Source organism: Pleurodeles waltl, chromosome 1_1, assembly GCF_031143425.1.
Source record: "Pleurodeles waltl isolate 20211129_DDA chromosome 1_1, aPleWal1.hap1.20221129, whole genome shotgun sequence".
Classification (NCBI taxonomy): domain Eukaryota; kingdom Metazoa; phylum Chordata; class Amphibia; order Caudata; family Salamandridae; genus Pleurodeles; species Pleurodeles waltl.
The window spans coordinates 566,808,478-566,835,617 of NC_090436.1; the positions used below are offsets into that span (position 1 = coordinate 566,808,478).

General features: G+C 45.6%; 1 protein-coding gene across 1 annotated transcript in view; it reads left to right on the forward strand.

Annotated features, from left to right (window-relative positions):
• Window positions 1-27,140, forward strand: part of PPIP5K2 (diphosphoinositol pentakisphosphate kinase 2) — a 1,112,711-nt gene that overhangs the window by 385,587 nt on the left and 699,984 nt on the right. Inside the window, exon 17 of the mRNA XM_069226183.1 lies at window positions 13,980-14,162. Within this exon, the coding sequence (XP_069082284.1) occupies window positions 13,980-14,162 (183 nt within the window). The remainder of the gene's footprint in view (window positions 1-13,979; window positions 14,163-27,140) is intronic.

Sequence of the window (27,140 nt, forward strand, 5' to 3'; positions counted from 1 at the left end):
CAGTGTAGTTTTGGGCCTATCCTCCCAAGCAGCGAAACCCAGGCTAGAGCCCAAAACATTGGTTTCATAGCCTGAATATCATTATTCAGGCTATGAAACCAATGTTTTGGGCTCTAGCCTAGGTTTCGGTGAGAATTACACTGAGACTGCTGGACCTCATGGCCTCCTGCATCCTGATTGTCACACATGCCAGATGGCATATGTGGGCTCTGCAGTGGGACCTCAAGTTCCAGTGGGTGCAACATCAGGGGAATCTCTCCAACATGGTCCAGATCTCGGAGGAAACTGCGCAAGATCTGCTTTGGTGGCTAACAAACCCACACTGGGTCAGAGGTAGATTCCTCTACCATCCCCAACCAGATCAGACAGTGGTGATGGATGTGTCACTCCTGGGATGGGGCGGCCACATTAGAGACTCGGAGAACAAAAACATCTAGTCTCCGGCGGAGTCCGAGCTCCACATCAACCTTCTGGAGCTCAGGGCGATCAGGCTTGCACTGAAAGCATTCCTTCCCTCTCTCCAAGGGAAAGTGGTGCAGGTGTTCACGGACAACACCACACTCATTTGGTACTGCAACAAGTAGGGTGGGGTGGGTCGTGGCCTCTTTGTCAAGAGGCCCTGCATCCCTGGACCTGGCAGCAATGTCAGGGCATATCCCTGGTGGTTCAACATCTGCAGGCTCTCTGAACGCCGTGAGTGCATGGTCGATCACAAATGGTGTCTCCATCCAGAGGTGGCGCAAGTTCTCTTTGGACAGTGGAGAGAGCCTTGGTTAGGTCTGTTTGCCTCAGCATGTAACGTGCAATATCTGCTGTTTTGCTCTTAGGAGTTTCCAAGGTGGCACTCGCTCTGCAACGCTGTTCATCTCGAGTGAAGCTCAGGCCTCCTGTACGCCTTTCCGCCAATACCACTTCTGCCTAGAGTTCTTAGAAAGATCATGAATGACCGGGCCCAAGTAATTGTTGTGGCTCTGGACTGGGCATGGAGTTTATGGTAGCCTGAGCTTCTGGCCATCGATCTTCTACTCTGACTGCCTCTTAGTGAGGATTTTGTGTCGTAGAGGCGGGGGGTTCTCCACCCGAACCTGTCCAGTCTCTGCCTTCTTGTGGGGAGATTCATCGGCGGCAATTGACAGCTTTTGACCTTCCGCCTGAAGTCTGTGATGTTATCTTGACAGGCAGGCATCCCTCCACCAAAACAGTATACACCTGTCGTTGGCACACGGTCAATGGCATGTGTAGCTGCAGATACACTTGCTATGCATAGCTCTTCCGACATCTAGTGTTGGGCTCGGAGTGTTACAGGTTGTTTTTCTTCGAAGAAGTCTTTTTGGAGCCATGGGATCCAGTGACTTCTCCTCTCGGTTACAGTGCGCATGGGCATCGATTCCATTGTTAGATTGTTTTCTTTCTGCGGTCGGGTCCGGACATGTTTCCTCTCGTCCCAAGATTTCATTTTGGAAAATCTCAGAACACTTACTTATTCATCTGTATTGTTTTGATTGTGTTTCCCTTCTAGCATCGAATTGGTAGCACCATCGAAACCTTCACCTCACCCTTCGGGGAGCGCGCAAGCCCAACTCGGGCCTGTTCGGGCCTACCTCGAGGAAAGCCTGATGGATCGGACTCCATTCCGATTGTGCCCTCTGTGCCACACGAATTACCTCTATACAGACCAACACCTGGTTTGCAATTTGTGCCTTTCTCCAGACTATTGGGAGGAAGATTGCGAGGCCTGTTGATCGTTTCAATCGAAGAAGACCCTGAGAGATCACAGAGCCCAAAGATTTTAAATGGTGTTGAAAAGCACTGAACATCTCGACGTCATGATGGAAGAGCAGACGCAGACGGCAGTCTCCATCCGAGACACTGATTCCGAACAAGAATCGGAAGACTATAGACCCATCACAGCTGGCCAGCATGTGAGTACGTCTGCCCCTACATGAAAAACCTTCAAAGGCCTTGGGTACACCACTGCCAGACGGCCATGGTTCGGCCCGAAAAAAGACTGCTGGCGACTGACCTTCGGGGTCGGCGACGAAAAAGGCCACTCTCCCGTCCATCTCAGAGTCGAGTAAATCAGCTAAAACTCCCACTTCAGACTCCAGTAAAAGTCCTCATCCCTCGGAGTCCAAAATTCGGCAATCGGTTTCAGAGCCAAGACAACCGACTACCGAACAAGATCCACACTTCGGAGCCAAAAAAATCCTCATACACAGAGGAACAAGGACTTTTGAGAAAATTAAAGCAAATCTCAAAGCCCATGCTGGAATCTCATAAAGCTTCTGAAGAAGAGACAGACATTCAACCAATATTAGAGGTTATGGATGAGAGACAATCGAGAATCCATATACATAAGGAGACAGGACGAATCCTCACTGCACCTCCTTTAAAAACCAAAAGAAAGCTGGCTTTTCAAGAGGCGTTAGACTCTGCTCATCCACCAGCAAAAGTGCAGAAACAAAAGGAGAAACCAACACCTCTCCCTACTTCTCCTCCTCACTCTCCACAGCTTTCTTTTTCACCTCACAATAGTCCACCACCATTGCCTTCTCCAACACATTCATTATACTCACATGGAGATACAGTAGACCCATAGGATCTATATGACCCTGATCCCATTCCGGACAATGATCCAGACCTTTACCCATCTAAACCTTCTCCTCCAGAAGACACCACTGCCTACACCCAAGTAATATCTAGGGCAGCAGCTTATCATGGAGTGCTTATGCATTCTATACCCCTGGAAGAAGACTTTCTATTTAACACACTGTCTTCTACTCATTCCAGGTACCAGTGTTTCTGGATGTTGCCTGGAATGGTTAAACATGCAGACCAAATTTTTAATGAGCCTGTCAAAGCTAGGATCATCACCCCTAGAATTGATTACAAAAAATACATAAGCCTGCTTCTACTGACCCAGACCATATCACTCATCAGGTCCCTCCAGACTCGGTGGTAGTCAGTATGGCAAGGAAAAGAGCAAACAGCCAGTCATCAGGAGACGCACCTCCTCCTGATAAGGAAAGTAGGAAATTTGATGCAGCTGGGAAAAGAGTTGCCACACAAGCGGCTAACCAATGGAGAATTGCCAATTCTCAGGCACCTCTAGCCAGATATGACAGGGCCCATTGGGATCAGATGCAAGATCTTATACAGCACCTCCCAAAGGAGCATCAAAAGAGGGCACAACAGGTTGTGGAGGAGGGACAAGCTATCAGCAATGACCAGATAAGGTCAGCCGCAAGGAGTGTCAATACGGCCATCACAATTAGAAGACATGCATGGCTACGCTCCTCTGGGTTTAAACCAGAAATTCAACAGGCAATACTTAATTTGCCTTTTGAGAAGAAACATCTATTTGGCCCAGAAGTAGACACCACTATTGAGAAACTGAGAAAAGACTCAGATAGCGCTAAAGCAATGGGGGCTTTATACACCACACCATATAGAGGCTCCTTTTGCAGACCCCAGTTTAGAGGAGGTTTTAAACCACAATCCTCTGATGCTTCTATCAATTATCTGCAATGGCCATTGCCTAGAATTAATCTCCACCCCTCCAAACATTCCACCACGATACCACAAGTTGTCCCCAGAACACAGAGTTCTGTTACAACAAGAGGTACAATCTCTACTATTAAAACAAGCAATAGAATTGATTCCACATTCTCAACAAGGAACATATATATAAGTATACTCACTATACTTCCTCATTCCTAAAAAATACGGCACTCTCAGGCCCATATTGGACCTCAGGTCCCTCAATCTATTCATGCTGTCAGAACATTTTCACATGGTAACTCTGCAAGAAGTCATTCCACTACTACAAAAACAAGATAACATTACTGCTTTAGACCTCAAAGATGTGTATTTCCACGTACCCATCTGTAAGGAAATTACTTCCTTGTCATGATTACCTCCCTGACATTTTGCCTTTTGTTGATGCCAGTTACGATTGAAAGTGTGCTGGGACCCTGCTAACCAGGCCCCAGCACCAGTGTTCTTTACCTAAACTGTACCTTTGTTCCCACAATTGGCACAGCCCTGGCACACAGATAAGCCCCTTGCAAAATGGTACCCCTGGTACCAAGGGCCCTGTTGCCAGGGAAGGTCTCTAAGGGCTGCATCATGCCTTATGCCACCCTGGGGACAACTCTCTCAGCACATGCACACTGCCTCACGGCTTGTGTGTGCTGGTGGGGAGAAAATGACTAAGTCAACATGGCACTCCCCTCAGAGTGCCATTCCCACCTCTCACTGCCTGTGGAATAGGTAAGCCACCCCTCTAGTAGGTCTTACAGCCCTTAGGCAGGGTGCACAATACCACAGGTGAGGGCATTAGTGCATGAGCACTATGGCTCTACGGTGTCTAAGCAAAACCTAAGACATTGTAAGTGCAGGGTAGCCATAAAGAGTATATGGTCTGGGAGTTTGTCAAATATAAACTCCACAGTTCCATAATGGCTACACTGAAATCTGGGAAGTTTGGTATCAAAATGCACACTGATGCCAGTGTACGATTTATTGTAAAATACACCCAGAGGCCATCTTAGATGTCCCCTGAATACCAGTCCAACTCCTAGTGCTAGGCTGACCAGTTTCTACCAGCCTACCACATCCAGACGAGTTTCTGGCCACATGGAGAAGAGTGCCTTTGTCACTCTGTGTACAGGAACAAAGCCTGTACTGGGTGGAGGTGCTTCTCACCTCCCCCTGCAGGAACTGTAACACCTGGCAGTGAGCCTCAAAGGCTCATGCCTTTTGTTACAGTACCCCAGGGCATCCCAACTAGTGGAGATGCCCGCCCCTCCGGCCGCTGCCCCCACTTTTGGCGGCAAGGCTGGAGGAGATAATGAGAAAAACAAGGAGGAGTCACCCACCAGTCAGGACAGCTCCTAGGGTGCCCTGAGCTGAGGTGACCCCTGCCTTTATACATCCTCCATCTTGAGTTTGGAGAATTCCCCCAATAGGAATAGGGATTTTCCCCCCTCCCCTCAGGGAGGAGGCACAAAGAGGTGTAGCCACCCTCCAGGACAGTAGCCATTGGCTACTGCCCACCGACCTAAACACACCCCTAAATTTAGTATTTAGGGGCAACCCTGAACCTAGGAAATCAGGTTCCTGCAACCTACATAAAGAAGGACTGCTGACCTGAACCCCCCGCAGAGATGACGGAGACAACAACTGACTTGGCCCCAGCCCTACCGGCCTGTCTCCAGACTCAAAGAACCTGCACAGCGTCTCATCCGACAGGGACCAGCAACCTCTGAGGACTCAGAGGCCTGCCCTGAACCCGAAGGACCAAGAAACTCCCAAGCACAGCTGCACTGTTCAAAAACAGCAACAACTTTGAAACTTTTTAACAACTTCCAAAGAACTCTCTCTTCCCGCTGGAAGCGTGCGACTTCTCACTCTGCGCCCGACGCCTCTGACTGGAGCTCCCGAGAACTAACACCGCAAAGAGGACTCCCAGGCGACTATGACGACGTGAGTAACCTGAGTCGACCCCTCTGCAAGCCCCATAGCGATGCCTGCAGAGAGGATCCAGAGGCTCCCCCCAGACTGTGACTGCCAATGAACCTGAGGCCTGGACCAAGCACTGCACCCACGGCCCCCAGGACCAAGAGGAACCACCCACCAGTGCTGGAGTCACCAGCAGGTGGCCCTCTTCCTAGCCCAGTCGGTGGCAGGCCCGAGAAGCCCCCCTGTGCTCTGCCTGCATGGCCTAATTGACCCCGGTCCCTCCATTGCTTCCTATAGCAAACCAGATGCCTACTTTGCACACTGCACCCAGCCCCCCCTGTGCTGCTGAGGGTGTGTTTTGTATGCCTGTTTGTGTCCCAGCCCTCCCCTCTTCCCCCCCAGTGCTCTGCAAAAAAACCCTGGTCTGCTCCCCGAGGACACAGGTACTTACCTGCTAGCAGACTGGAACCGGAGCACCCCTGTTCTCCATAGGCGCCTATGTGTTTTGGGCCCTCCTTTGACCTCTGCACCTGACCGTCCCTGTGTTGCTGGTGCGGTGACTTTGGGGATGCCATGAACCCCCAATGGTGGGCTTGCCTATACCAAGGAGACTGACTGTGTAAGTGCTTTACTTACCTGCAAAACTTAACCAAACTTACCTCCCCCAGGAACTGTTGATTTTTTCACTGTGCCCACTTTTAAAATAGCTTATTGCTGTTTTAACCTATACTACTGCTTTAATTCAAAGTTCCGTACTTACCTGTGTGAAGTGCCTTGCATTTTATGTTCTTACCTCAAATCTTGAATCTTGTGGTTCTAAAATAAATTAAGAAAAGATATTTTTCTATACAAAAACTATTGGCCTGGAGTTGACTTTGAGTGTTTGTTCCTCATTTATTGCCTGTGTGTGTACAACAAATGCTTAACACTACCCTCTGATAAGCCCACTGCTCGACCACACTACCACAAAAGAGAGCATTAGAATTATCTAATTTTGACACTATCAACCTCTAAGGGGAACCCTTGGACTCTGAGCACACTATCTCTCACTTTGAGGTAGTATATACAGAGCCAACTTCCTACACCATCCACCCAGCTCACAGAAAATACCTCTGGTTCGCCATAGCAGGAAAACATTACCAGTTCAAAGTGTTGCCATTCGGCATAACAACAGCTCCAAGCGTGTTCACAAAATGTATAGCAGTAGAAGCAGCCTATTTAAGAAGACAACATATCTACGTCTTTCCATATCTAGACAATTGGCTAATAAAATCAAGCAATTTTACACAATGCCAATAACACACTTATACAAACCTTGCATACGCTGGGGTTCACTCTCATTTACCAAAAATCACATCTTCAACCTGCACAAGTACAACCTTACCTAGGTGCTATCCTAAATACTCAAAAAGCCCTAGCTTATCCAAATACACAAAGGTACAAGCTTTCCAAAATCTCATACCACACATACAACCAAATCAACAATATTTATCATGAAAATTCTATGAATGATGACATCTTGCATAGCCATAGTTCCACCTGCAAGACTAAAATTGAGGCCCTTACAACAGTAGCTCTCACAACAATGGTCTCAGGCACACAATCAACTTCAAGATCTTGTATTGATGGACCGCCAAAACACATATTTCCCTTCAGTGGTGGAATCGCAGCAATCTAATGAAGGGGCGGTCATTCCAAGACCCTGTACCTCAGACCATAATCACAACAGACGCATCAGTGATTGATTGGGGAGCTCACCTCACCAATCAGACCATTCAAGGACAATGGGATGCCCAACAGAAACAGCTTCACATAAACCACCTAGAACTATATTAGCTGTATTTCTTGCTCTAAAAGCGTTTCAACCTTTTCTCAAACAGAAGACTGTTCTCATAAAAGCAGACAACATGACAAACGTATTCCCTCAACAAACAGGGCGGACACTCTCATCTCAGCTGTCCCTGCTAGCCCAAACAATATGGAAATGGGCAATTCACAATCACATTCCTCCATTAGCATAATACATTCCAGGGATAAACATTCAGCTGGTAGATCTCCTAAGCAGAAATCACCCACGCAAATGGGAGATTCACTCCCAAGTACTTCAGAAGTACTTTCAAAAGTGGGGAACACCAGAGATAGATCTGTTCGCAACAAGCGAAAACGCAAAATGCCTAAACTTCGCATCCAGATACCCACATCCTCTAGCCAAGGGCAATGCTCTATGGATCGATTTGTCAGGGATATTTGCTTACCCTTTTCCCCCTCTCCCACCTTCTTCCCTTTCTGATCAGCAAGCTATGTCAAACATCACTCACTATGATTCTAATAGCAACAACATGGGCATGCCAGCATTGGTACACAACACTCCTAGATCTGTCTGTAGTACCCCATTCCAAACTCCCATACAGACCAGATTTGTTAAAATAGAACAGAGATCAAATCAGGCATCCAAATCCCAATGCTCTCAATATAACAATTTGTCTCCTGAAGTCATAGAGTTTGGTTACCTAAAACTTCCACCAGAATGTATGAAAGTAATTAAACAAGCATGTAAACCTACTACTAGACAATGCTACGCAAACAAGTGGAAATGATTTGTATACTACTGTCAATCTAAACACACTGACCCACTTACAGCATTTATACAAGATATTGTATGCTATTTACTTCATTTGCAAAAGTCACATTTGGCATTCTCATCCATCAAGATACACCTCACTGCAATATCTGCATACTTACAGAATATTCAACATGTTTCTCTATTCAGAGTTCCTGTTATTAAAGCCTTCATGGAAGGATTAAAACTCATTATTCCACCTAGAAAACCACCTGTTCCATCGTGGAATTTAAATATCGTACTTACTAGACTCATGGGACCACCTTTTGAACCCATGCACTCTTGCCAGATTCAGTATCTAACATGGAAGGTCGCTTTCCTTGTAGCTATTACTTCTTTAAGAAGAGTTAGTTAAATACAAGCCTTCACTCTTGAAGAACCTTTTTTCCAAGTGCACAAACATAAAGTTGTACTTAAAACAAATCCAAAATTTCTACCAAAAGTAGTATCTGCTTTTCACATCAACCAAACAGTGGAATTGCCAGTCTTCGATCCACAGCCAGACTCTGTGGTAGAAAGAGCTGTTCATACCCTGGATCTCAAAAGAGCTCTTATGTACTATATAGACAGAACTAAATATTTTAGAAAAACAAAACAACTTTTCCTTGCTTTTCAACAAGCACATAAAGGCAATCCTATGTCAAAACAAGGTTTAGCAAGATGGATTGTTAGATGCATGCAAAGATGCTACATCAAAGCAAAAAGACAACTTTTGATCACTCCTAGAGCAAATTCTGCAAGAAAGAAAGGTGCGTCAATGGCATTTTTAGGAAACATACCAATGGTTGATATATGTAAAGCAGCCACATGGTCAACTACTCATACATTTACAAAACACTACTGTGTTAATGTTTTTTCACAGCAACAGGCCACTGTAGGCCAAGCTGCCTTAAGAACACTATTTCAAACAACTTCAACTCCTACAGGCTAGCCACTGCTGTTTTGGTAGGACTAACTGCTTTGAATTCTATGCATAGCATGTGTATCTGCAGCTACACATGCCATTGAACGGAAAATGTCACTTGCCCAGTGTACATCTGTTCGTGGCATGTAGTACTGCAGATTCAAATGCACCCTCCCTCCTCCCCAGAAACCTGTAGTCATTTAAGTTTAACATTTGTACATATGTATATACATTTACATTTGCATGGACATCTCTTTGTATTCTTATACTCTGTCACTCCTTCCTTCACCCTTTGCGGGAAAACAACCTAACAATAGAGTCGATACCCATGCGCACTGTAACCGAGAGGAGTCACTAGATCCTGTGGCTCCGAAAAGACTTCAAAGAAAAATAACTTTGTAACACTCCAAGCCCAACACTAGATGTCGGAAGAGCTATGCATAGCTTGTGAAACTGCAGCACCACATGCCACAAACAGATGTACACTGGGTAAGTGACATTTTCCATTTGTGGCATGGTGTACTAACAAAACTGTTGATTCCCTTTCTGCACCTCTGTCTTAGGTTCTTTTGTTTATTCTCTCTCTAGCCCAGCAGGGCTCTTCTTTGGGCACCCTTAAGGGTTATCTGTCTGCCATCTACGCCTCCCTTAAACTTCCTGATTAACCCTCCTTGTTTAATTCTCTCATTGTTGCGAGATTTCTTCAAAGGTCTTACCCACATTTTTCCGCCTACCCCATTCATAATGCCCCAATGGGATTTGAACCTAGTACTTATTTTCCTCCTGTGTGCTTCTTTTGAGCCTCTTCACAACTGTCCTCTTTGGCTCTTCACCTTAAAAGCAGCTACCTTGTGGCCATCACTTCTGCCCGGACAGTGAGTGAGCTACAAGCTCTTTCTTTGAATCACCCCATTCATCTGTCCATCCTGACAAAGTGGTGCTTCGTACCAGGGCATCCTTCCTGCCTAAAGTGGTCACTCCCTTTAATGTAGGCCAATCCATCACCTTGCCTACTTTTTACTTTCCCCCACCTCCTTCTCATGAGGAGAGACTCAACCATCTGGATCCTAATAGAGTGTTGGTTTCTACCTCAGTCATACTAAAGACTTCCAGGTGGATGATCAAATCTTTGTGGGTTTTGTGATTGCGAAGAAAGGACGGGCGATGCGGAGGAGGACCCTCTCTAGATGGTTTGTTCTCTGCACCAAACTGTGCTACCATTTGGCTAAAAAGCAACCCCCTCAGGGTTTGTGTGCTCACTCAACCAGAGCACACAGTTTACACACAGAGTTCCAGAGCTGGACATCTGTCAGGCAGCATCATGGGCGTCCCTGTGCATGTTCACCAAACACTACGGCCTGGACAGTAATGCCAGAGGGATGGCTGTTTTGGATTTTGGGTCCTGCAGGACTTCCTAGTGTGATCTTGGTTCACAGACCCTTCTCTGGGGATGGTATTGCTTGTGTATCTATTCTATGGTAAGGAATCTGCAACTCAAATTCTCTAGAAGATGAACAAGTTACTTGCCCTCGGTAACAAATTATCTGGTAGAGACATATTCTAGTTGCAGATTCCTTACCGACCCACCCATCCTACCCGCTATGCAAATTGATTTCTAGGGACGGGGCTCCCTTTCAGGGCCCTAGTTCTGGTGCACCAGTCTGTGTTCTTCATGGGTCTGCCCTTCTGGCGTGGAAAGTCGTGAAAAGAAACTTCCATCATTGTGCCGGGGTGGTGCCTATATAGGACTGCGAAGTCATCGCGGTGACCACGATGCCGACGGCTGACGCCTCCTGATGACACGAAACAGTACTGCTCAAAGAAAAATCTCTGGATCCCGTCTGACGCCTGGGGGAAATTCTATGGTAAGGAATCTGCAACTAGAATATGTCTCTGCCATATAATTGGTTACCAAAGGTAAGTAACTTTTTGTTCAATGGGAGAGAAATTTTGCCTGCTGAGTCCTGTAAGACTTTTTTTGGGGCCTCTCCTCTGACCCCCCACTTTTGGGTGTTACTTCTGTAGTATCTGTTGTAAAGGTGAGGAATCTGGTGTTGGATGGTTACCTACCTTTGGTTATGCGCTTTCTGGTCGATACTCAATCTAACCACAGATTACTCACTGCACTCCCACCTCCGAGTTCTCTGGAGTGGATTCCTGAACATCATAATAATGTTTCAAGTTAGGTTTTGGCACGCCATATGCAATTTATTTGAAGTGCTCTGCGTCTGAAAGAGAACGATTAAGGTACTGATGTCAGCATGACATCTCTGCTCAGTCCCTTCAGGAGCTCTAAGAAGTCTTAGTGGAGCAATATGGTGCTACCCATTGGCATGTTGGGTACTATGCTGAAAAAATACTTGGATGATTATTGGCTTCAGGGCGTATTCTAAAGATGAGGAATCTGTAGGAAAAATACAGTATCCACCAAAAACAGTGTTACTGAATGTAAATAACTTGCATGTTGGGGAATTTACATTGTCTGTGAAATTTGTCTAATTCCCTATTCTCCTCCTTTTTTCTATGACATTTTATTCTGGAAGTCCATTGCAGCAGGATTGAAACTCCCATGGTGTTTGACAGGTTGTACACAGAATGGGTTAAAGAATTAACATAAATGGATTATGTCATCAGTAAATAATACATAATACATCATATTTTGTGGTCACCTTCTTGTATTCTGTTTCACTCCCCTTAATCTTCACTGTTAGAAATGGAGTTTCTGGTTAGCCAGGGTATGCACTTAAGCCAGGCAGAACCCACCAACTCTGGTGCATGTATGCCACGAAATGCAAGAGGGAGGGGGCCCAACAGGAGCGTTGGGGGGGGGGGGGGGGACCTCCAATGAGGTCTCCCTCCCGAGTGCAAGTCACAGCAGAAGGGGTCCTGGCGAGGTGAGCCTACTGGCTCAAAACCCTACTGTCAACTTTCTGGCTCCTCTGGTTCTCCCAGGCCCGGGGCAACTCACCACAATGCGCTAGGGAGCAGGATGCCTGCTGGGGTGCCACTGAAGCCACAGCTTCTGGCTCTCTCTCGCTTTCTCCTGTGAGGGGTCTCCTCTAAGTGCAGCCTGGAGCTGCGACGGTTATTGCACCAGTAGGTGCCTGCTTGTGCCCCAGGGGTAATTCTTGAAGCACTCCTGACCCCAGGGGCACTTGAAAATAACATGCTTCGTCTGCGCTGTTTTTGGGAGTCTGCCGGCGGTTCCTCTGAACCTTTCCTGCTTCAGAAATGACACTCCCCATGCGCCCGAAGCAGACTGGCAGTGTAGGGCAAGATTCCTAAATGAAGGGCTTACCAAGGCGCTCTTGGTCGCAGGAGACAAGAACAGAAAAACACACACCAGCAGTTTCATGCTGGCCCCTGGAAGAAACTTGGGGGGCAGACAGGGCCAGGGTGGCCAGCACCCTTAAGGCAGGTAGAGGCGGTTCCTCCTGGCAGTCCAGCCGCACCAGGGAAGTCTAAGTCAGGGAGTAGTGGCAGCAGGGTAACAAGCAGCAAAGCAATCCTGATGAGTCATTTGGGCCCCCAGCAGACTATAGGCAGCAGGACATTAAACCGAAGAGCAGTCAAGATGAGTCCTTTTGTGCAGTCCAGCGTTTCCCCTGAGAGATTCAGTCCCAGTTCCCAAAAGTGCTCTAAAATGTGGGGGAAAGCCCTGTGTACTTATACTTATTTTGTGCTGTCTCCACAAAAGGGGGATAAAGGGGATCCAGCCAGTCCTAACTGGTTCTAGGAGTGTCCCTCTCTCTCTCTCCAGACATTGGAAGGGGGGGTGTAAATGAGCCCTTTGTGTGAGGCCAGGGCTCAGCCTTTACAAATGCAGATGTGGCCCGCCTCTCCTTCTCTCAGCCCAGCAAGACCGTTCAATATGCAGATGCACATCTGTGACACCTCACGCTCTCTGTGTACAGGGAGTCTGAGAAGTATGCACAAAGCCCAGCTGTCACTCGGCCCCAGACATCGATTGGAGTCAAGCTGCGAAACACCAGCATCATAAGCACAGAGAAATGCTCACTTTCTAGAAGTGGCATTCCTATAATTACAATAAAAAATCCACCAACACCAGTAAGCAGCATTTTTCACTACCATTACAACCATACCAAACATGCCTATGCTACCCCTCACAGATCAGACAATACCACCCAAATACAAGGTACAGCGTTTCCAATGTAATCCTATAAGAAGGCAGCACCCATAGCAGTGAGAAACCAAATAGGCTGTTTGTCACTACCAGGACAGACCACACAACCAGGCACCTGTCCTGCCTTTTACATACATAACACCCTGCCCATAGGGCTAGCTTGGGCCTACCTCAGGGGTGACTTACACGTAGTAAAAGGGAAGTTCCAGGCCTGGCAAGTAAATTTAGATGCCAGGTCCCTGTGGCAGTAAACTGTGCATGCAGACCCTGTGCTAGCAGGCCTGAGGCAGGTTTGAAAGGCTACTTCTCTGGGTGGCGCAAGCAGTGCTGCGTGCCCCTTAGTAGCATTTAATTAACAGACCATGGGTATAGAGAAACCACTGTACAAGGGACTTACATGTAAATTAAATGTGCCAATCCGGTATAAGCCAATCATACCTAGTTTACAGGGGAGAGCACATGCTCTTTAGCACTGGTCAGTAGTGAAAAAGTGACCAGAGTCATAATGTTAGCAAAAACGGTCAAAAAAATTAGGAGGAAGTCAAAAAGTTTGGGGAATTACCCTGTAAAAAGGGCCAGGTCCAACATTTACGTTAGATTAAAACATTATAATGACTTTCAAGTGGGCATTAACTGGTTTTGGTTGGAGGTTTTCTTGGCCTCATCCATATCAATAAGAAACACAGCATTTCTCAGTGAGTAGTTGTGTCTCCTACAATAACGGATGGCAGTTCCCATTCCGCAAGCCATTGTTCTATCATTTCTGCAATTATATGATCCATTTACATCCACATTGTTAATTAAGTCCTAGTTTAAGTCACAGCTCAAAATTTGCCTTTTTCTTCCAGGGACTGCTGGCTCTTGAGGGAGAATTGACCCCCATACTTGTCCAGATGGTGAAAAGTGCTAATATGAATGGTCTACTTGACAGTGTCAATGACTCACTGAGCAACTGCCAACATCGTGTGAAAGCACGTCTTCATGAAATTCTTCAGCGGGACAGAGATTTCACACCTGAAGATTATGAAAAGGTGAGGGGGAATAAACATGTATTGAAACTTTCAAAAATAATATATGGTTTGCACAGTGACTCATATTATCCATTTATGAAGTACTTTACTGATCGTCCAGTAGTTAAAGAAGTCTTTTGGCTCTGGGCATGTTTAGTGGTAGTTTACAGACCCCTCCGCTACAACCATGCTTTAAATGGCATTTGAGTGGCTGTGAAATATTACATATCCTTCATCCTGGTACTCGAAGGGCAGCCTTAATAAATGCAGATTTTGTTGCACTATCTCTTATTGTATAGTATACACCAATTTTGGATGCCCTACTTTATAGTGGCCTATGTTTCAACAGAATTGCATTTTGGCACCACAGTATATATTGGGCACACACACTCTACGTTATTACTTATTAGTCCTTTAACTCTGGAAAGGATTCCAAGTGGTTATTGTGGCTTCAGTAATTACTCTGACATTATTCCTGGGAGTGATATCTGGGATCCTTTTCTTATTATTTTGTGTCGTTAATAACAGATGAAAATGTTTGGTTTTATCCATTATTGATTTTTTTTTTGTTTTTTTTTCACTTTGCTTGTAGGTGGCAGAGTTGAACAATCCACTCTGTTATACTCTTTTAGGTCTCACCTAAAGACAGTGTTTAGCACAGCTGTCGCCAGACAATTATGTGAACAGCAGTAGAGAGGGGTTTTGGTTCCATCCACATGTTGGGAACCAGGAGTACATTTTTTGATTGGACACAGGAATTTGTGTGCTTCCATAAAATAAGTGCTTGCCTTCCACGCAGCTGTGATCATTTTGTTTTTTGTATCCAGTTACCTAAGGTGGAACTGTCAGGGTCCCACACATGACACTGACACTGGAATGCTGTTAGAGTGTTTTAGAGAACTAGATAATTTATGTTGTTCTTCTCTGGTACCAGATTGGTCACGCAGACCAAAAGGTCTCTAGTACCAACCAAGATGAGAATAGCACAGTCATTAATCTGCTGTTGGTCTGCGTGACCTTTTAACCCACACCAATGTATTCTACAGTACTTTGCCCCCCACACAAATGCATATCTATTCCCATGCTGTTTACTTGTAATGCATTACATTACCATACAACATTTATTTAAAGCAAGACCTATTGGCATTGCCTATGCTTGTTAACTTTTTAACTGTCTGTGGTCGACCTATTGTGTTCAATATCAGTACATAGCATGGGCTTTTAGTCAGCCCATTGCTCATCATTTCTTGAGTTTCTTGACAGTCTCACTTGCTTATTCGATGGTTTTATTTCTCTGCTTTGGTTTGTCTCTCTTCTTGAAAATAACTCTTTTACCATCCTTTTGATGGCATGACTTGTATCCTTCCATGACTGACAACCATACTGTTTCCTTTTGGTTTAAGCGCTCCTTGGTATTGCATGTGCTTTTCTGCTCTCAATCCCATGTGCTACTACCTCCTTCACATTTCCGCCTCTTATTGTCCCTTTTTGTGACATGAGGGACATTTTTTCCTTTTCCATTTTTCCTTTTTCTTTTAGCATTTAATGTAAGCAGGAGTGTTTGTTTCCTCCCTCACAGCACATACATGCAAAGCTAGACTGTAGAGGGAGTACTGGTGATGTGTGAATAGATAGCATACGTGTTGCTGTAATTTTAGACCTTGATGAGTGAACTTGTGAGCTTTGTCTTTTGGGGCAGCTGGCTCTAGTTCTTGTATTCCTTTTTGTGGCTTGCAGTGGTGAGACTTGGGGGAAGGAAGTATCTAGGGGATTGGGTGCCTTTTATGTCCCTGAATGACTGAAATTGGCCACCGGATCATGACCAGATGTCTGCAGGTGAACCCCAACAAGACCAAATTCATGATTTTGGGAATAGCACTTCCACCTGGTGGCCAACAGAGATAAGACAAACGCACACCCCCACCCACGTCAAGAACCTCGGGAAAGTTATCGGCAGTATACTCGACATGAGCGCTCAAGTTCATGCCATCACTGCCTCATGCTTCCATACCCTGAAGATGCTGAGAGAGGTTTTCAAATGTCTCCTAATCGGCACCTAGAAAACCATTATACACACCCTTGTCACAAGCAGGCTGGACCGTGGGAACACCCTCTATGTGAGGATCAATACAAAACTCACCAGAAGGCTCAAACTATTTAGATCTCGGCAGTCAGAATTACTCTCATTCCTCCCACTCCTCACTGACATCACACCACACCTGAAGGAGCTTCACTGGCTCCCGTTAAACAAACCAGCATAACTCAAACTCGCCCACACTTTCAAGGCACTACATAATTTTGGACAAGCTTACCTCAGCAACCGCATCTGTTTTCACAGACCTTCCAGACATCTCCGCCTGCGCTCATCCAGACTCCTACTTGCACACATCCCACGCATACGGAAAACCAGATACAGCGATCAAGCCTTCACCTGCATGTTTTCTAAAGAATGGAGCTACCTGCTGCTACACTTAAGAGCCTCCTCCTCCTCCTCCTCCTCACTTCTTGAATTCTGCAAAAAGCTGAAGTCCCACTAACCCTAGGTATAGCTAAGCTGAGATCTGCTCAGCGCAAGGTTACCCTCCTTGGTGATAGTGCTCTTTGCAAATCTGTATAACGTAACCCTAATCGTATGTAATTGTATTGCTGTTGAAGGCTCTGACACCCCAGGCTCTCGTCACCCATCTCCAGACCACGGCGAACCTCCTGCATTCGCTGGGGTTCACTATAAATGTGCTGAAGTATCACCTGACTCCCTTTCAGAAGCTCACTTTCAGCAGAGCTGTTCTGGACACAGTGCAATATCGAGCCTATCCTCCCGAGTAGTGAGTCCAGGATATTCAGGTTATGATACCGATGTTTCGGCCGCTAACCTGGATTTCGGTGAGACATACTCTGAGGCTGTTGGGACTCATGGCTTCCTGTATCCTTTTGGTCAGGCATGCCAGATGGCGCATGAGGGCTCTGCAGTGGGACCTGAAGTTCCAATGGGCTCAGCATCAGGGAAATCTTACCAACGTGTGTCAGATCTTGGAGGGAACTGCAAAGGATCTACAGTGGTGGTTAGTGAACTGCGATTGGGTCAAAGGCAGACTCCTCTCCTTTCCCCAACCAGGTCTCACAGTAGTGACAGATGCGTCACTTCTGGGATGGGGCGGCCATCTGGGAGAGGTGGATATCAGAGGTCGCTGTTCTTCAGTGGAATCCGGGCTCCATATCAACTTGTTGGAGCGCTTGGGCGATCTGGCTAGCATTAAAAGCATTTTTTCCTGTTATGAAAGGGAAGGTAGTGTACGTGTTCACGGACAACATCACTGCAATGTGGTACTGCAACAAGCAGGGTGGTGTGGGGTCGTGGACCCTTTGTCAAGAGGCTCTGCATCTCTGGACATATCCCTGGTGGTTTAACACCTGGCAGGTTCTCTGAACGCCAGGGCGGACGAACTCAGCCGGCGATGCTCAGTGGATCATGAATGGTATCTCCATCCAGAGGTGGCACAAGGACTCTTTCAGCAGTGGGGAGAGCCTTGGTTAGATCTGTTCTCCTCCGTAGAGAATGCGCAATGTCAGCAGTTCTGACTGTTGGAGTTTCCAAGGGGGCTATCGCTAGGTGAAGTTTTTTGTCGCGAGTGACGTTCAGTCCTCATGTACGCCTTTCCACCCATAACACTTCTGCCCAGAGTTCTCAAGAAAATCAAGAACGACCGGGCCCAAGTAATCCTAGTGGCTCCAGATTGGGCACGGAGAGTCTGGTATCCAGAGCTTCTCAAGATGAGCATCAGTCCTCCAATCAGTCTGTCGCAGCAGCAGGGGAAGGTTCTCCACCCGAACCTGTCAACTTTGCAGCTTCATGCGTGGAGGTTGAGCGGTGATATATATATGCAATGTTTTTGTATTTTTGCCTTTCTTAAGGGCAATTCTTTCTTCAAACAATCAAGTGTGAAACTAAAATGTTTGTTAGTCCTTCCATAACTCTGTGCTTCTGGCGTGGGAAGTTGTGGAAAAGAACTGACATACGGGCGCTGGGGTGGTGCCTATACAGAAGAATGTGAGATGACAGACGGCTCCAGCGACGCTGACGACACCACGCGGATCCGAACGACGCCACCCAAAGGCGCGTGCAAGGTACTGCTCAGCAGAAAAATTTCCAGATTCAAAGCTGATGCCAGGGAATTCTAAAGTAAGAAATGTGCAGCTAGATAGTCTCTACCAGATAATTGGTTACCAAAGGTAAGTAACTTTTTCTTGTCAGTGTTTCTTGGGTGTTTAGGCAAGGCTTTGGGGGAAGTTCTGTCTGCCTGTTATCAGCTCTTGTATTTGTGCTTTAAGAAGTACTTGTTAAAACCTTGTCTTTCTCTCCCAGAGCACCTATGCTGTTTTGATGCTGAATGCTCAACGGCTAATTGCTGCCTGAGTAAGGCGCTGATGGGGTGTCCCATATATGTTAGGAAAGTCCAGGAGACGAGGCTGGACTGTATGTGGACCCTTCAAGAGAGAAAAACATTTTTGTAACATAAGGGAGTAGTAAAAGGCTTGAATTTGCAGCTGCCCTGAAAAGTAGCAAGGTATTCTGGGACAAAGTTAATAGGTTTCGGCAGCGGTGCCCTTCCAACCAACTCCTGATCTGTAATATCTCGGGTCAAGAGTGTGTCAAGCATTTTACTTCAGTTTATCAACTGCCCATATATAAGGTGTGTAAAGACAATTTATTTGGACACTTATGCTGTTCCACTCCTTTTCAGGTTTAATTCTAGGAAATGGAGGAAGCAATCACACTTAGCTCAAGTGGGAAAGCGCCAGGGCCCGATGGGATCCTCATGGATTTACTAAAATGTAACCTAGATTTATTGGGCCCCCTGCTCACTAACCTATTTAATAATTCTTTGAGTAATAGGGTGCCAAATTCTAGGACCCTTTCTATTATTGTGCAAATCTTTAAAAAAAGGAGACAGGGAGTCCCCCAAATGTTACTGGTCGATCTCCCTCATTGATAATTAAGTGAAAGTTTTGGGGAGGGTTATTTTCAATCTCCCTGCAAACCTTGGCCAGTGATAACATTATTCTGTCCCCCTGCCAGTATTGCAGCCTCCCTGCACTAGATACAGTTGAGAAGTGCCCAAACCTGCATTTGATTTTGAATAAGTACACCATTGCCAGGCACTGCCCACTGTACCTGGCTTTTATGGACTTCTCTTCCGCATTTGGTTGCGTTAGCAGGAGCAGGCAGTGGGTGATTTTATTCACTCTTGGGGGTAGAAGCCTCTCTAGTGAGCTTCCTGCATTCCCTGCATGAAAACTTAGGGACTAGGGTTGGGTATAGTTGCTCAGGGGATCTTTCTGACGTCTTCCCTCTAGCCAGCGGGGTGAGACAGGTGTGTGTTTTGACACCCCTCCTTTTTAGCACCTATATCTGAAAAAGACTTCTAGTTGCAGATTCCTTACCTTAGAATTTTCACCCAGGCGTCAGACTAGATTCAGAGATTTTTTTCTTCGAGCAATACCCTTGCACGTCGGTAGGTGGCATTGGTTGATTCCAGGGGCGTTGTTGGCATCCTAGTTGCTGTGATCACATTGGGAGTAGTACATACACACCGCCTCAGCGCAGTGACGTTAGTTGTTTTCTATATGCATTACGCGCTGATCAGGAGAGCGCTACCCAGGTCTCTTTTTGACCAAGTTCGACCGTTTTGTTGAGTTTTTTGGCAAGTTTTTGGTGCGATGAGATGTCCCTGAAGGACGGTTTGAAGCTGTGCGAGGACTGTCACCACATGATGTCAATGACGGATCCGCATTGGGTCTGTTTATGGTGCTTGGAGCGCGACCACGACCCAAAGTCATGCTCAGAGTGCTAGGCCATGTACCCGAAGGCCTTGAGGTAGCGGTCCCTGAAGCTCATGGTTGCCCAGCGCACGACTTCATGTAGGTCCTCGTCTTGCTGGAGGGGGAAGTTCTCGAGACCGCTTACTGAGTCACCACCATTCTTCTTCCTCCAAGTCTTCAGGCACAGGTAAGAAGTCATCGTCAAAGCGTTCCGGTCACCCTTTGACTTCACCCTGTTGCTTGGCTGATCAGGCGGGAGGAGTGTCGACATTCGAGGCCTCTGTCTTCGGAGCCTGCTTTTGGGTCCTCTCCATGCTTCCCCGAATTTCCAGGAGCTGGAGCGACCCCTGCCCAATTAAAGGAGTTTTATGAGGCCATGGGCAGGTCGACGAGTAATTGTGAGAGTGGTAGACATAAAGTGTGCCATGCTTTCTGTTATAGCAGGTCTAGCTGTATTAACTATCAGTTTTTATCTATATGTTTGCCTGTGCCATTATTTTTATTGTGAACCCCACGGTGATGTATTGTACTTTCATGATCTCTTTTGAAAGAACAAATGAAGATTTTGAAACTGCAAGGGGTAACTAAGAAATTGAATCTCCTTATGATGTCAGTGGAACAGTCATCTTTCCTCTAAGACAGTGGTCTTCAAACTTTTTAATGCCGCGCCCCCCCAATTGAAAAATAAAAATCATTGGCCCCCCCTCAGAATTTTTCACAATTATTTTAGAAAGATGGCAACGTTTAAATAGGTCTAAAACTATTTAAACATTGCAGTTAAGCATTGTTACCTTTTTAAAACTGCAATAACATGCTTTTGCTTAAAACAAAGGCATGTTATCTGTATAATATTTATTTTGGCCAGAGTTTGGCGCCCCCCCTGGGATCACGTGAGGCCCCCCAAGGGGGGCCCGCCCCCCAGTTTGAAGACCTCTGCTCTAAGACTTCACTGAACAGCCACACTAAACGATAAACTTGAATCTTTTATATTTGTATAGTGGATGGGCCTGAAACTAATGACATCAGCTAGGATCCCATCAGTGGAGGTCTGTTGTGACTCAAACCCAGCCCTTCTAACAGGCAATTCACAACCAGATACAGTTAGTGTGCCAGTGGCACAAAGGTGATCTAAAAACCCTGTGCACCTGCTAAAGCGCCTTTTGACAATGTCATTCAGTGAATAGACAATGCAAGCTATAGAGTTAGCTCAATGTCATTGAGCTTGATCAAAGCTGCGTATGTGTTTGCCATTCTGGGCCGCTACAACCATCAGATGTAGCATGACATCTTGCTTATTGACTCACTCCAGAGGAAAGAATAGAGAATGCTAAGGCAATACTCAAAGCAGGGGCCTTTACATGAGCAGGCATAATTGATGAAGCAATGGATGTTTCCAGTGCTGTTTTCCACTAACTGACAGGAACTGCCATACTTAGACGTCAGGGCTGGCGGTTTTTCACACCTTTTCGGCCAGAGGTTCAGGCCAGAATCTTGGACATGCTTGTTGATGGATGTGTGTTTGGAAAACACACAGACTGTGCCTTGCAGGATATAAAAATAGACACAGGCATTGCCTGATCATTTGAATTTGCACTTTAGAAGCTGAGGTTTAACCACTTTTCCTGGTGTCAGAAGATCACAGGCATACTAAGGAGGTTTCACTCAGTATGGGTTGCAAGGACTATCCTATTACCCAGACAAGGTAGCCTTGACCATGGCAGTGCATCTGGCAAAAACCAAATACAAACCTATGGCAGATCCTCCGTAAAGGGTGAATGCACAACCAAGAAGTTAAAAAAAAAAAAAAAAAAAAAAAAAAAAACGGAACTCTTCTGAGCTTCCCCTACTATTCCTGAGTCGTCAGGTTATGGAATTGGCAAATTTCCTTTTCTGTCCATTTATGGCAGTCCATAACTTCGAACCACTGGGTGCTGTAAATTCTACATTCAGGGCACACCCTCAAATGTGTATAGGAACCTCCAGTTCATCAACCCTGAAATTAACAACCTCTTTACTTGAGGCAGCAAATAAATTGAATTAGTTTCTTCCTCCCGAAAGAAGCTAGAGTGGCCTTTCCGAAATCCGAGAGGAATCAGCAAAGCCTATTCCAGAATATTTTTAATATGAAAGAAAACAGGACAATGGAGGCTTATTCTGGACCTCAGAAATTTGAACACGTTCCAGAAAACACAATAATGTCACATGATGACACTTGAGTAATTCCTTATGATGTTTTAGGAAGGAGACCACATTACCTCCCTGGAGCTTCAGAGTGCATATTTTAACATCCACATACATCAAAATGGCAGGAAATGTTACCAATTGAGTGTGCTCTCCTTCAGTCTCATGTCAGCACCTTGGATTTCTACAAAGTGCCTAGTGCCGGTACCTGTAACAAGACACTAGTTATTGGGAGAAATCCTAGTCATGTAACTAGGAAAAGCCTTTCCGTCATCAAAAAGAGCATTAAACATTTTGGCCATGGCAACCCCTTTTGTGACAAGCAAACAGTTACATTGAGACAGTATACATCTCTTTTGACCTGATGTAATCTTTCATAGGGTAATGCACTTTTGCACGATCAGAAATAGGTGCACTCAACAGGAACTGCATTGTTAATGGAAGCTAGTAAACAGCTCATGGGATGACACAGTCCAGCTGAGAAGACTCAAGCTGTACTATTGTGGTGGAGGTTTCCATCAAATCTAAATAGAAACCATTCATTTCAACCTTCATCGGACAGAATAGTTCTAAATACAGATACATCAATGTAGGGCTGGGGGGCCCATGTGCAGAAACTAACAACTAGAGGCCTCAGATTAGACACAGTTAAGACGCTCAGCATCAGTATGATGGAGCTACAGGCTATGCAGCTAGGCCTACAATTGTTCTTTCCAAGGCTATTGGCACAAGCAGTCATCATCAAGGTGAACAACATGACTTAAGTGTAGTATGGCATTAATGAAGTGCTCACAAGGGATTATTTACCCAAGGTGACACTAAGCAACTAAATAACTTTTACAAGATCACAAACGTGGTAGGGAAAAGTTCACTCACTTAGTTGGAAAATAAGCTAAGGCATTGGACTATAAACTGATCTCCCCTGGCATTCTGGAACGAATAGCTGGTAATCACTTTCAACTGGCCATAAACATTAATTGGGGGATAAACTATAATGACTATCTAGATCTAACTAGCTAGAGGCACTGGAGAAACAAGACAGGGGGGAAGCAGTTACCACGGATTGGTCTAAAATAACTCTGTTACTTGTGAATCATTTCCACCACAAGAAAAAGGAACCATTACTGACACAAAAAGCCCTCAACCATAATTCGGATGATAAAACTTGGTACACGGTGGAACTGAAGGTACCAAAGGAAGTGTTAGGAAGCGAAGTCGACATTTGAATTCAGGAGGTTGCATGACATCAGTAAGTGGGCCAAAACAAAGGACAACAGGGCGTTTCGGAATCTCATTCGCAATGAAACAAGTCTTAGCTATCCCGAGTGAAAGTTTCAATTCTATTAAGGACACAAAGGTGAGGATTATGTGTTTTTCTGTCTTTATTTTAACTCAGCAGCGCAATTAAGCAATTATAAACAAGAAAAGACAAAGTATGCCATGAGTCTTTAGAAGGAAATCACAGTCCAATCCACCAGTGGCCATGCACAAAAAACTATATGGACATCATCAAGGAAAAGCATTTCCTCTTTCTTTCTGCGAATTGTAACATCATTCACCCAAATTAGAACTCTTGCTTATGTTCTGCTCCTAAAGTAAATAAACAGTGTTGTAATTAACCATTTCCATACCATAAAAATTCACTAGAGCATTTTAATACTTAAACGCAACAGAATAACAGTTTTTGGAACACACTGTAAGAATAACATCTAAAAATACTTAACTTTACGAAGTGTCGGTAATCGTTGAAGGGAGGGTTCTTGGCATACAGAAGTATAACTTGGACGGATAATCCTCCACTAATTGTCTTTAATAGAATTTAAACTTTCCTTCATGATAGCTAGGAAATTTTACATTCTATGTCAAGGCTGGAGGTCCAGATAATGCAATTTTTAAGCTGATTAACCACAGGCGAGGCCACATGTACAACAGGTTCAAAATAGAACTTGTTAAAAGTAGAGTCCGAAGACCAGTCAGCTGCACTCAGGCTATCCTCCAGAGGACCACCTTAGTGCTTTGAAGCTAGGGCCCCCTGTTAGAATGAGCTCCAAAAACTAAAGTGATGATACCAGCCTCTTGCATGACCCACTTCACCAAGCGGACAGTGGTTGGAGAGGAGGCCGCCTTAAGCGAGCGAAACTCCTCCGTCATTGTCTCATATGCTTTTAGACAGCACATCACACAACTTTGGATGTTGGGAAAAAGCTGGGTAGTGAACCATTCTAGTGTTAAATGTAGTTCTCCTCAAAATAATAAGGGATATCCTTTACGGGGAAAAAAAGTCTGGCTGACATGTCTAGCACTATAATGTCTGACAAACATTTGCAGTATATGAGACATATTTATGCACCAGCTTACCTGTAAGCTGCTTCCTTGAGAGTAGTTCATTGTCCTGACAGGATTCCAAAAGTTTCCAAACAACATTAACCCCCCAAAGGGAAGACTATTTGGGGGTTGGAGGTCTCGAACGTCTGTTCCCTCTCATCATTCTAGACACCAGAGAGTGTTCTCCAGCTGGGATATCTTGAAAAGGTAAACAGCTTTTCCGAAACAGCAGAGCGGTAAGTGTTAATGGTCCTGTAAGCCAGGCCCTTGCCCCTAGCTCTTACAAGAAGTTGAATATCTGTCCTACGTCTGACACCACGGAATAAAAACTCCTTCATACACACCAGTGAGACCATCTGTTCCATGTGAATTTGTCCCGCTTAACTGTCAAATCCGCCCATGTTCTGCTGATGACATAAGCAGCTACTTGTGATAATCCTGGGACCTCTTCACGTGTCCTGTAATCTTCAAAGGCCATCAGTCGGTCCCTGCTTGAACCAAGTTATGTAAGTTGCAGTGAGCATCCATCAGTGGGTGTGGAGTCTGAGGAAGAAGGATTGGAGAATCCATAAAAAGTTCCAGAAGAACTGGTTACCAGACTTGCATCTCCAAAGAGGCATCACCACTACTATCTCCGCTTGCCAACACCTGACCACAGTCTGATCATCGAGAAAGGTGGAAACACATATTACGTGACCTGACTCTAATCCTGCAGAGACACATCTGTAGCTTCTGCCAGAGGATCCCTGTGCCAGCTGGAGAATTGTGGGAGTTGATGATCCAAACGTGAGGCAGAGGTTAGCCTTACATGGTCCCCATCTGTTCATCAGACCTTGGAAGAGATGAGAGTCTAGCCGCCAAGCACTGGAGTCTCTCAGGTGCGGTGCCAGTCCCCTGTTTGGTCATGCTTTCCCCAGAGGTATTCTGCCATCATTGATAGCTTCTGGATTAGACAGAAGTTCTAAAATTCCCTTGCTAGGTTCGCTAGGCCCTTGGAATGAATTCCTTCCAGGTTGTTGATATATCTGCCTGCTGACACATTGTTCATTTTGAAAAGGATGGAGCAGGACTCCCTGTTTGATGCCAAACTCTGCACTGCGAAGGAGCCTGTTAAGCGTTCCTGACATTTGATATGCAGGGCTTCTTCCTCTCCGTTCCAGGAACCACCTATGTTAATATACCCACATTGGGCCCCACTAACCCAGACGACTTGCATCCAATTCTGTTATGATTTCCAGGGTGGATCTAAATATGGCCCTACCGCTCCAGCCTTGCATGTGATCCAGCCACCACTAGATCTCCAGTTGAGCTTCCTTGTTGAGGGACATTTCTGTGGCATAGCTCCTGCCACACCTGAGATGACTTGCCTTTTTAGTTTCTGAAGAGCCCTGTAGTGCAGGGGTCTGGGATAAAAGGCTTGGCTGGAGGATGTCAGTAGTCCTGCCACCATAGCCAAGTGATGGAGTGAGATCTTTTCCTTCTCTAGCTTCCGCCGAAGTTTCCTGTATATCAAGGCAATCTTCTTCTGAGGCTGTCTCAGCGAAGGTGAATGGAGTTGATGACGAACCCCAAGAAGACCATCCATTGAGACAGGGTGGTCTCTGACTTTCCGTAATTTATGATGAATCCCAGGTTCTGCAGAAAGGAGATCATTATCTAAATCTTTTCTCTCAGGCGATTAGGATCTTGATGCATGGTAAAGCACCAAGGGGCGGAAGAAAGAAAGAATGGAAGGCACATAAATTCGTAGATTCGACTTCCCCATTCAAATTTAAGTTTACGCTGATGAGGGGGGAAAAATGTGAACCGTAAAATAGGCATCTTGGCGGTCTAGCCTCACTGGCCAGTCATTCGGCTGAAGAATGTCCCTGAGCAGATGCATTCCCTCCATTTTGAAATGTTGATACACCACCCATTTGTTGACGTATCTCAGGTTTGACAGGGTGAAAACATTTGTCTTTCTTCTCCACCAGGAATAGGGTGCTTGGAGAGCCTCTTTGGTGTAGAGGCTTGGGTTATAGTTCCCTGCTAGAGTAGAGTATTTACCTCCCGAACTATCAGAAGGTCGGTGCCTCAAGAAAAGGTCACAGGCAGTGGAAAAATTCTCTGCTGAGTGGTCCCTAGATATTCTGTCTTTAAACCCTGGACCATTTGAAGAACCCATGCGTCACCAGTTATGGCTCTCCAGTTGGGGAGAAAGAAGCTTAACTTGCCCCCCAACACTGCGCGGAAAGAAAGGGTATCGCTTACCAATAGTTCCTTGTGGAGTGTTGGAAGTTCCTCTGAAGGGGCCCTTGCCACCTCTAACTCACCCAAAATCATCGGAGGGGGGAAATCCCCTGAATGTACTCTTGGTCTGTAGTTTGAGCTGCATTGTAGGACTGGCCAGGTGAACCTCCCCTGCCTCTTCCAGCACCTCCAAATCTTCTGCCCAAAGACCTTATGCTTGGATTTTTGCACCTTGTCCAGGGAGAAAAAAGTAGTAATGAATTTGGAGAGCCCCTTAATAAAAAGGTTCTTGATGAATTTATTCATGAAGGTAGCCATCTTGGGGTCGATCTAATGGGGGTAAGCGCTACCACCAGAGATGGCTTAGGACATTTCACCCTAAGTCTTCCCCCAGCCTCTTTATCCAGGGTTTCCTTATGCAGCTGCTCACATATTGAGAAACCT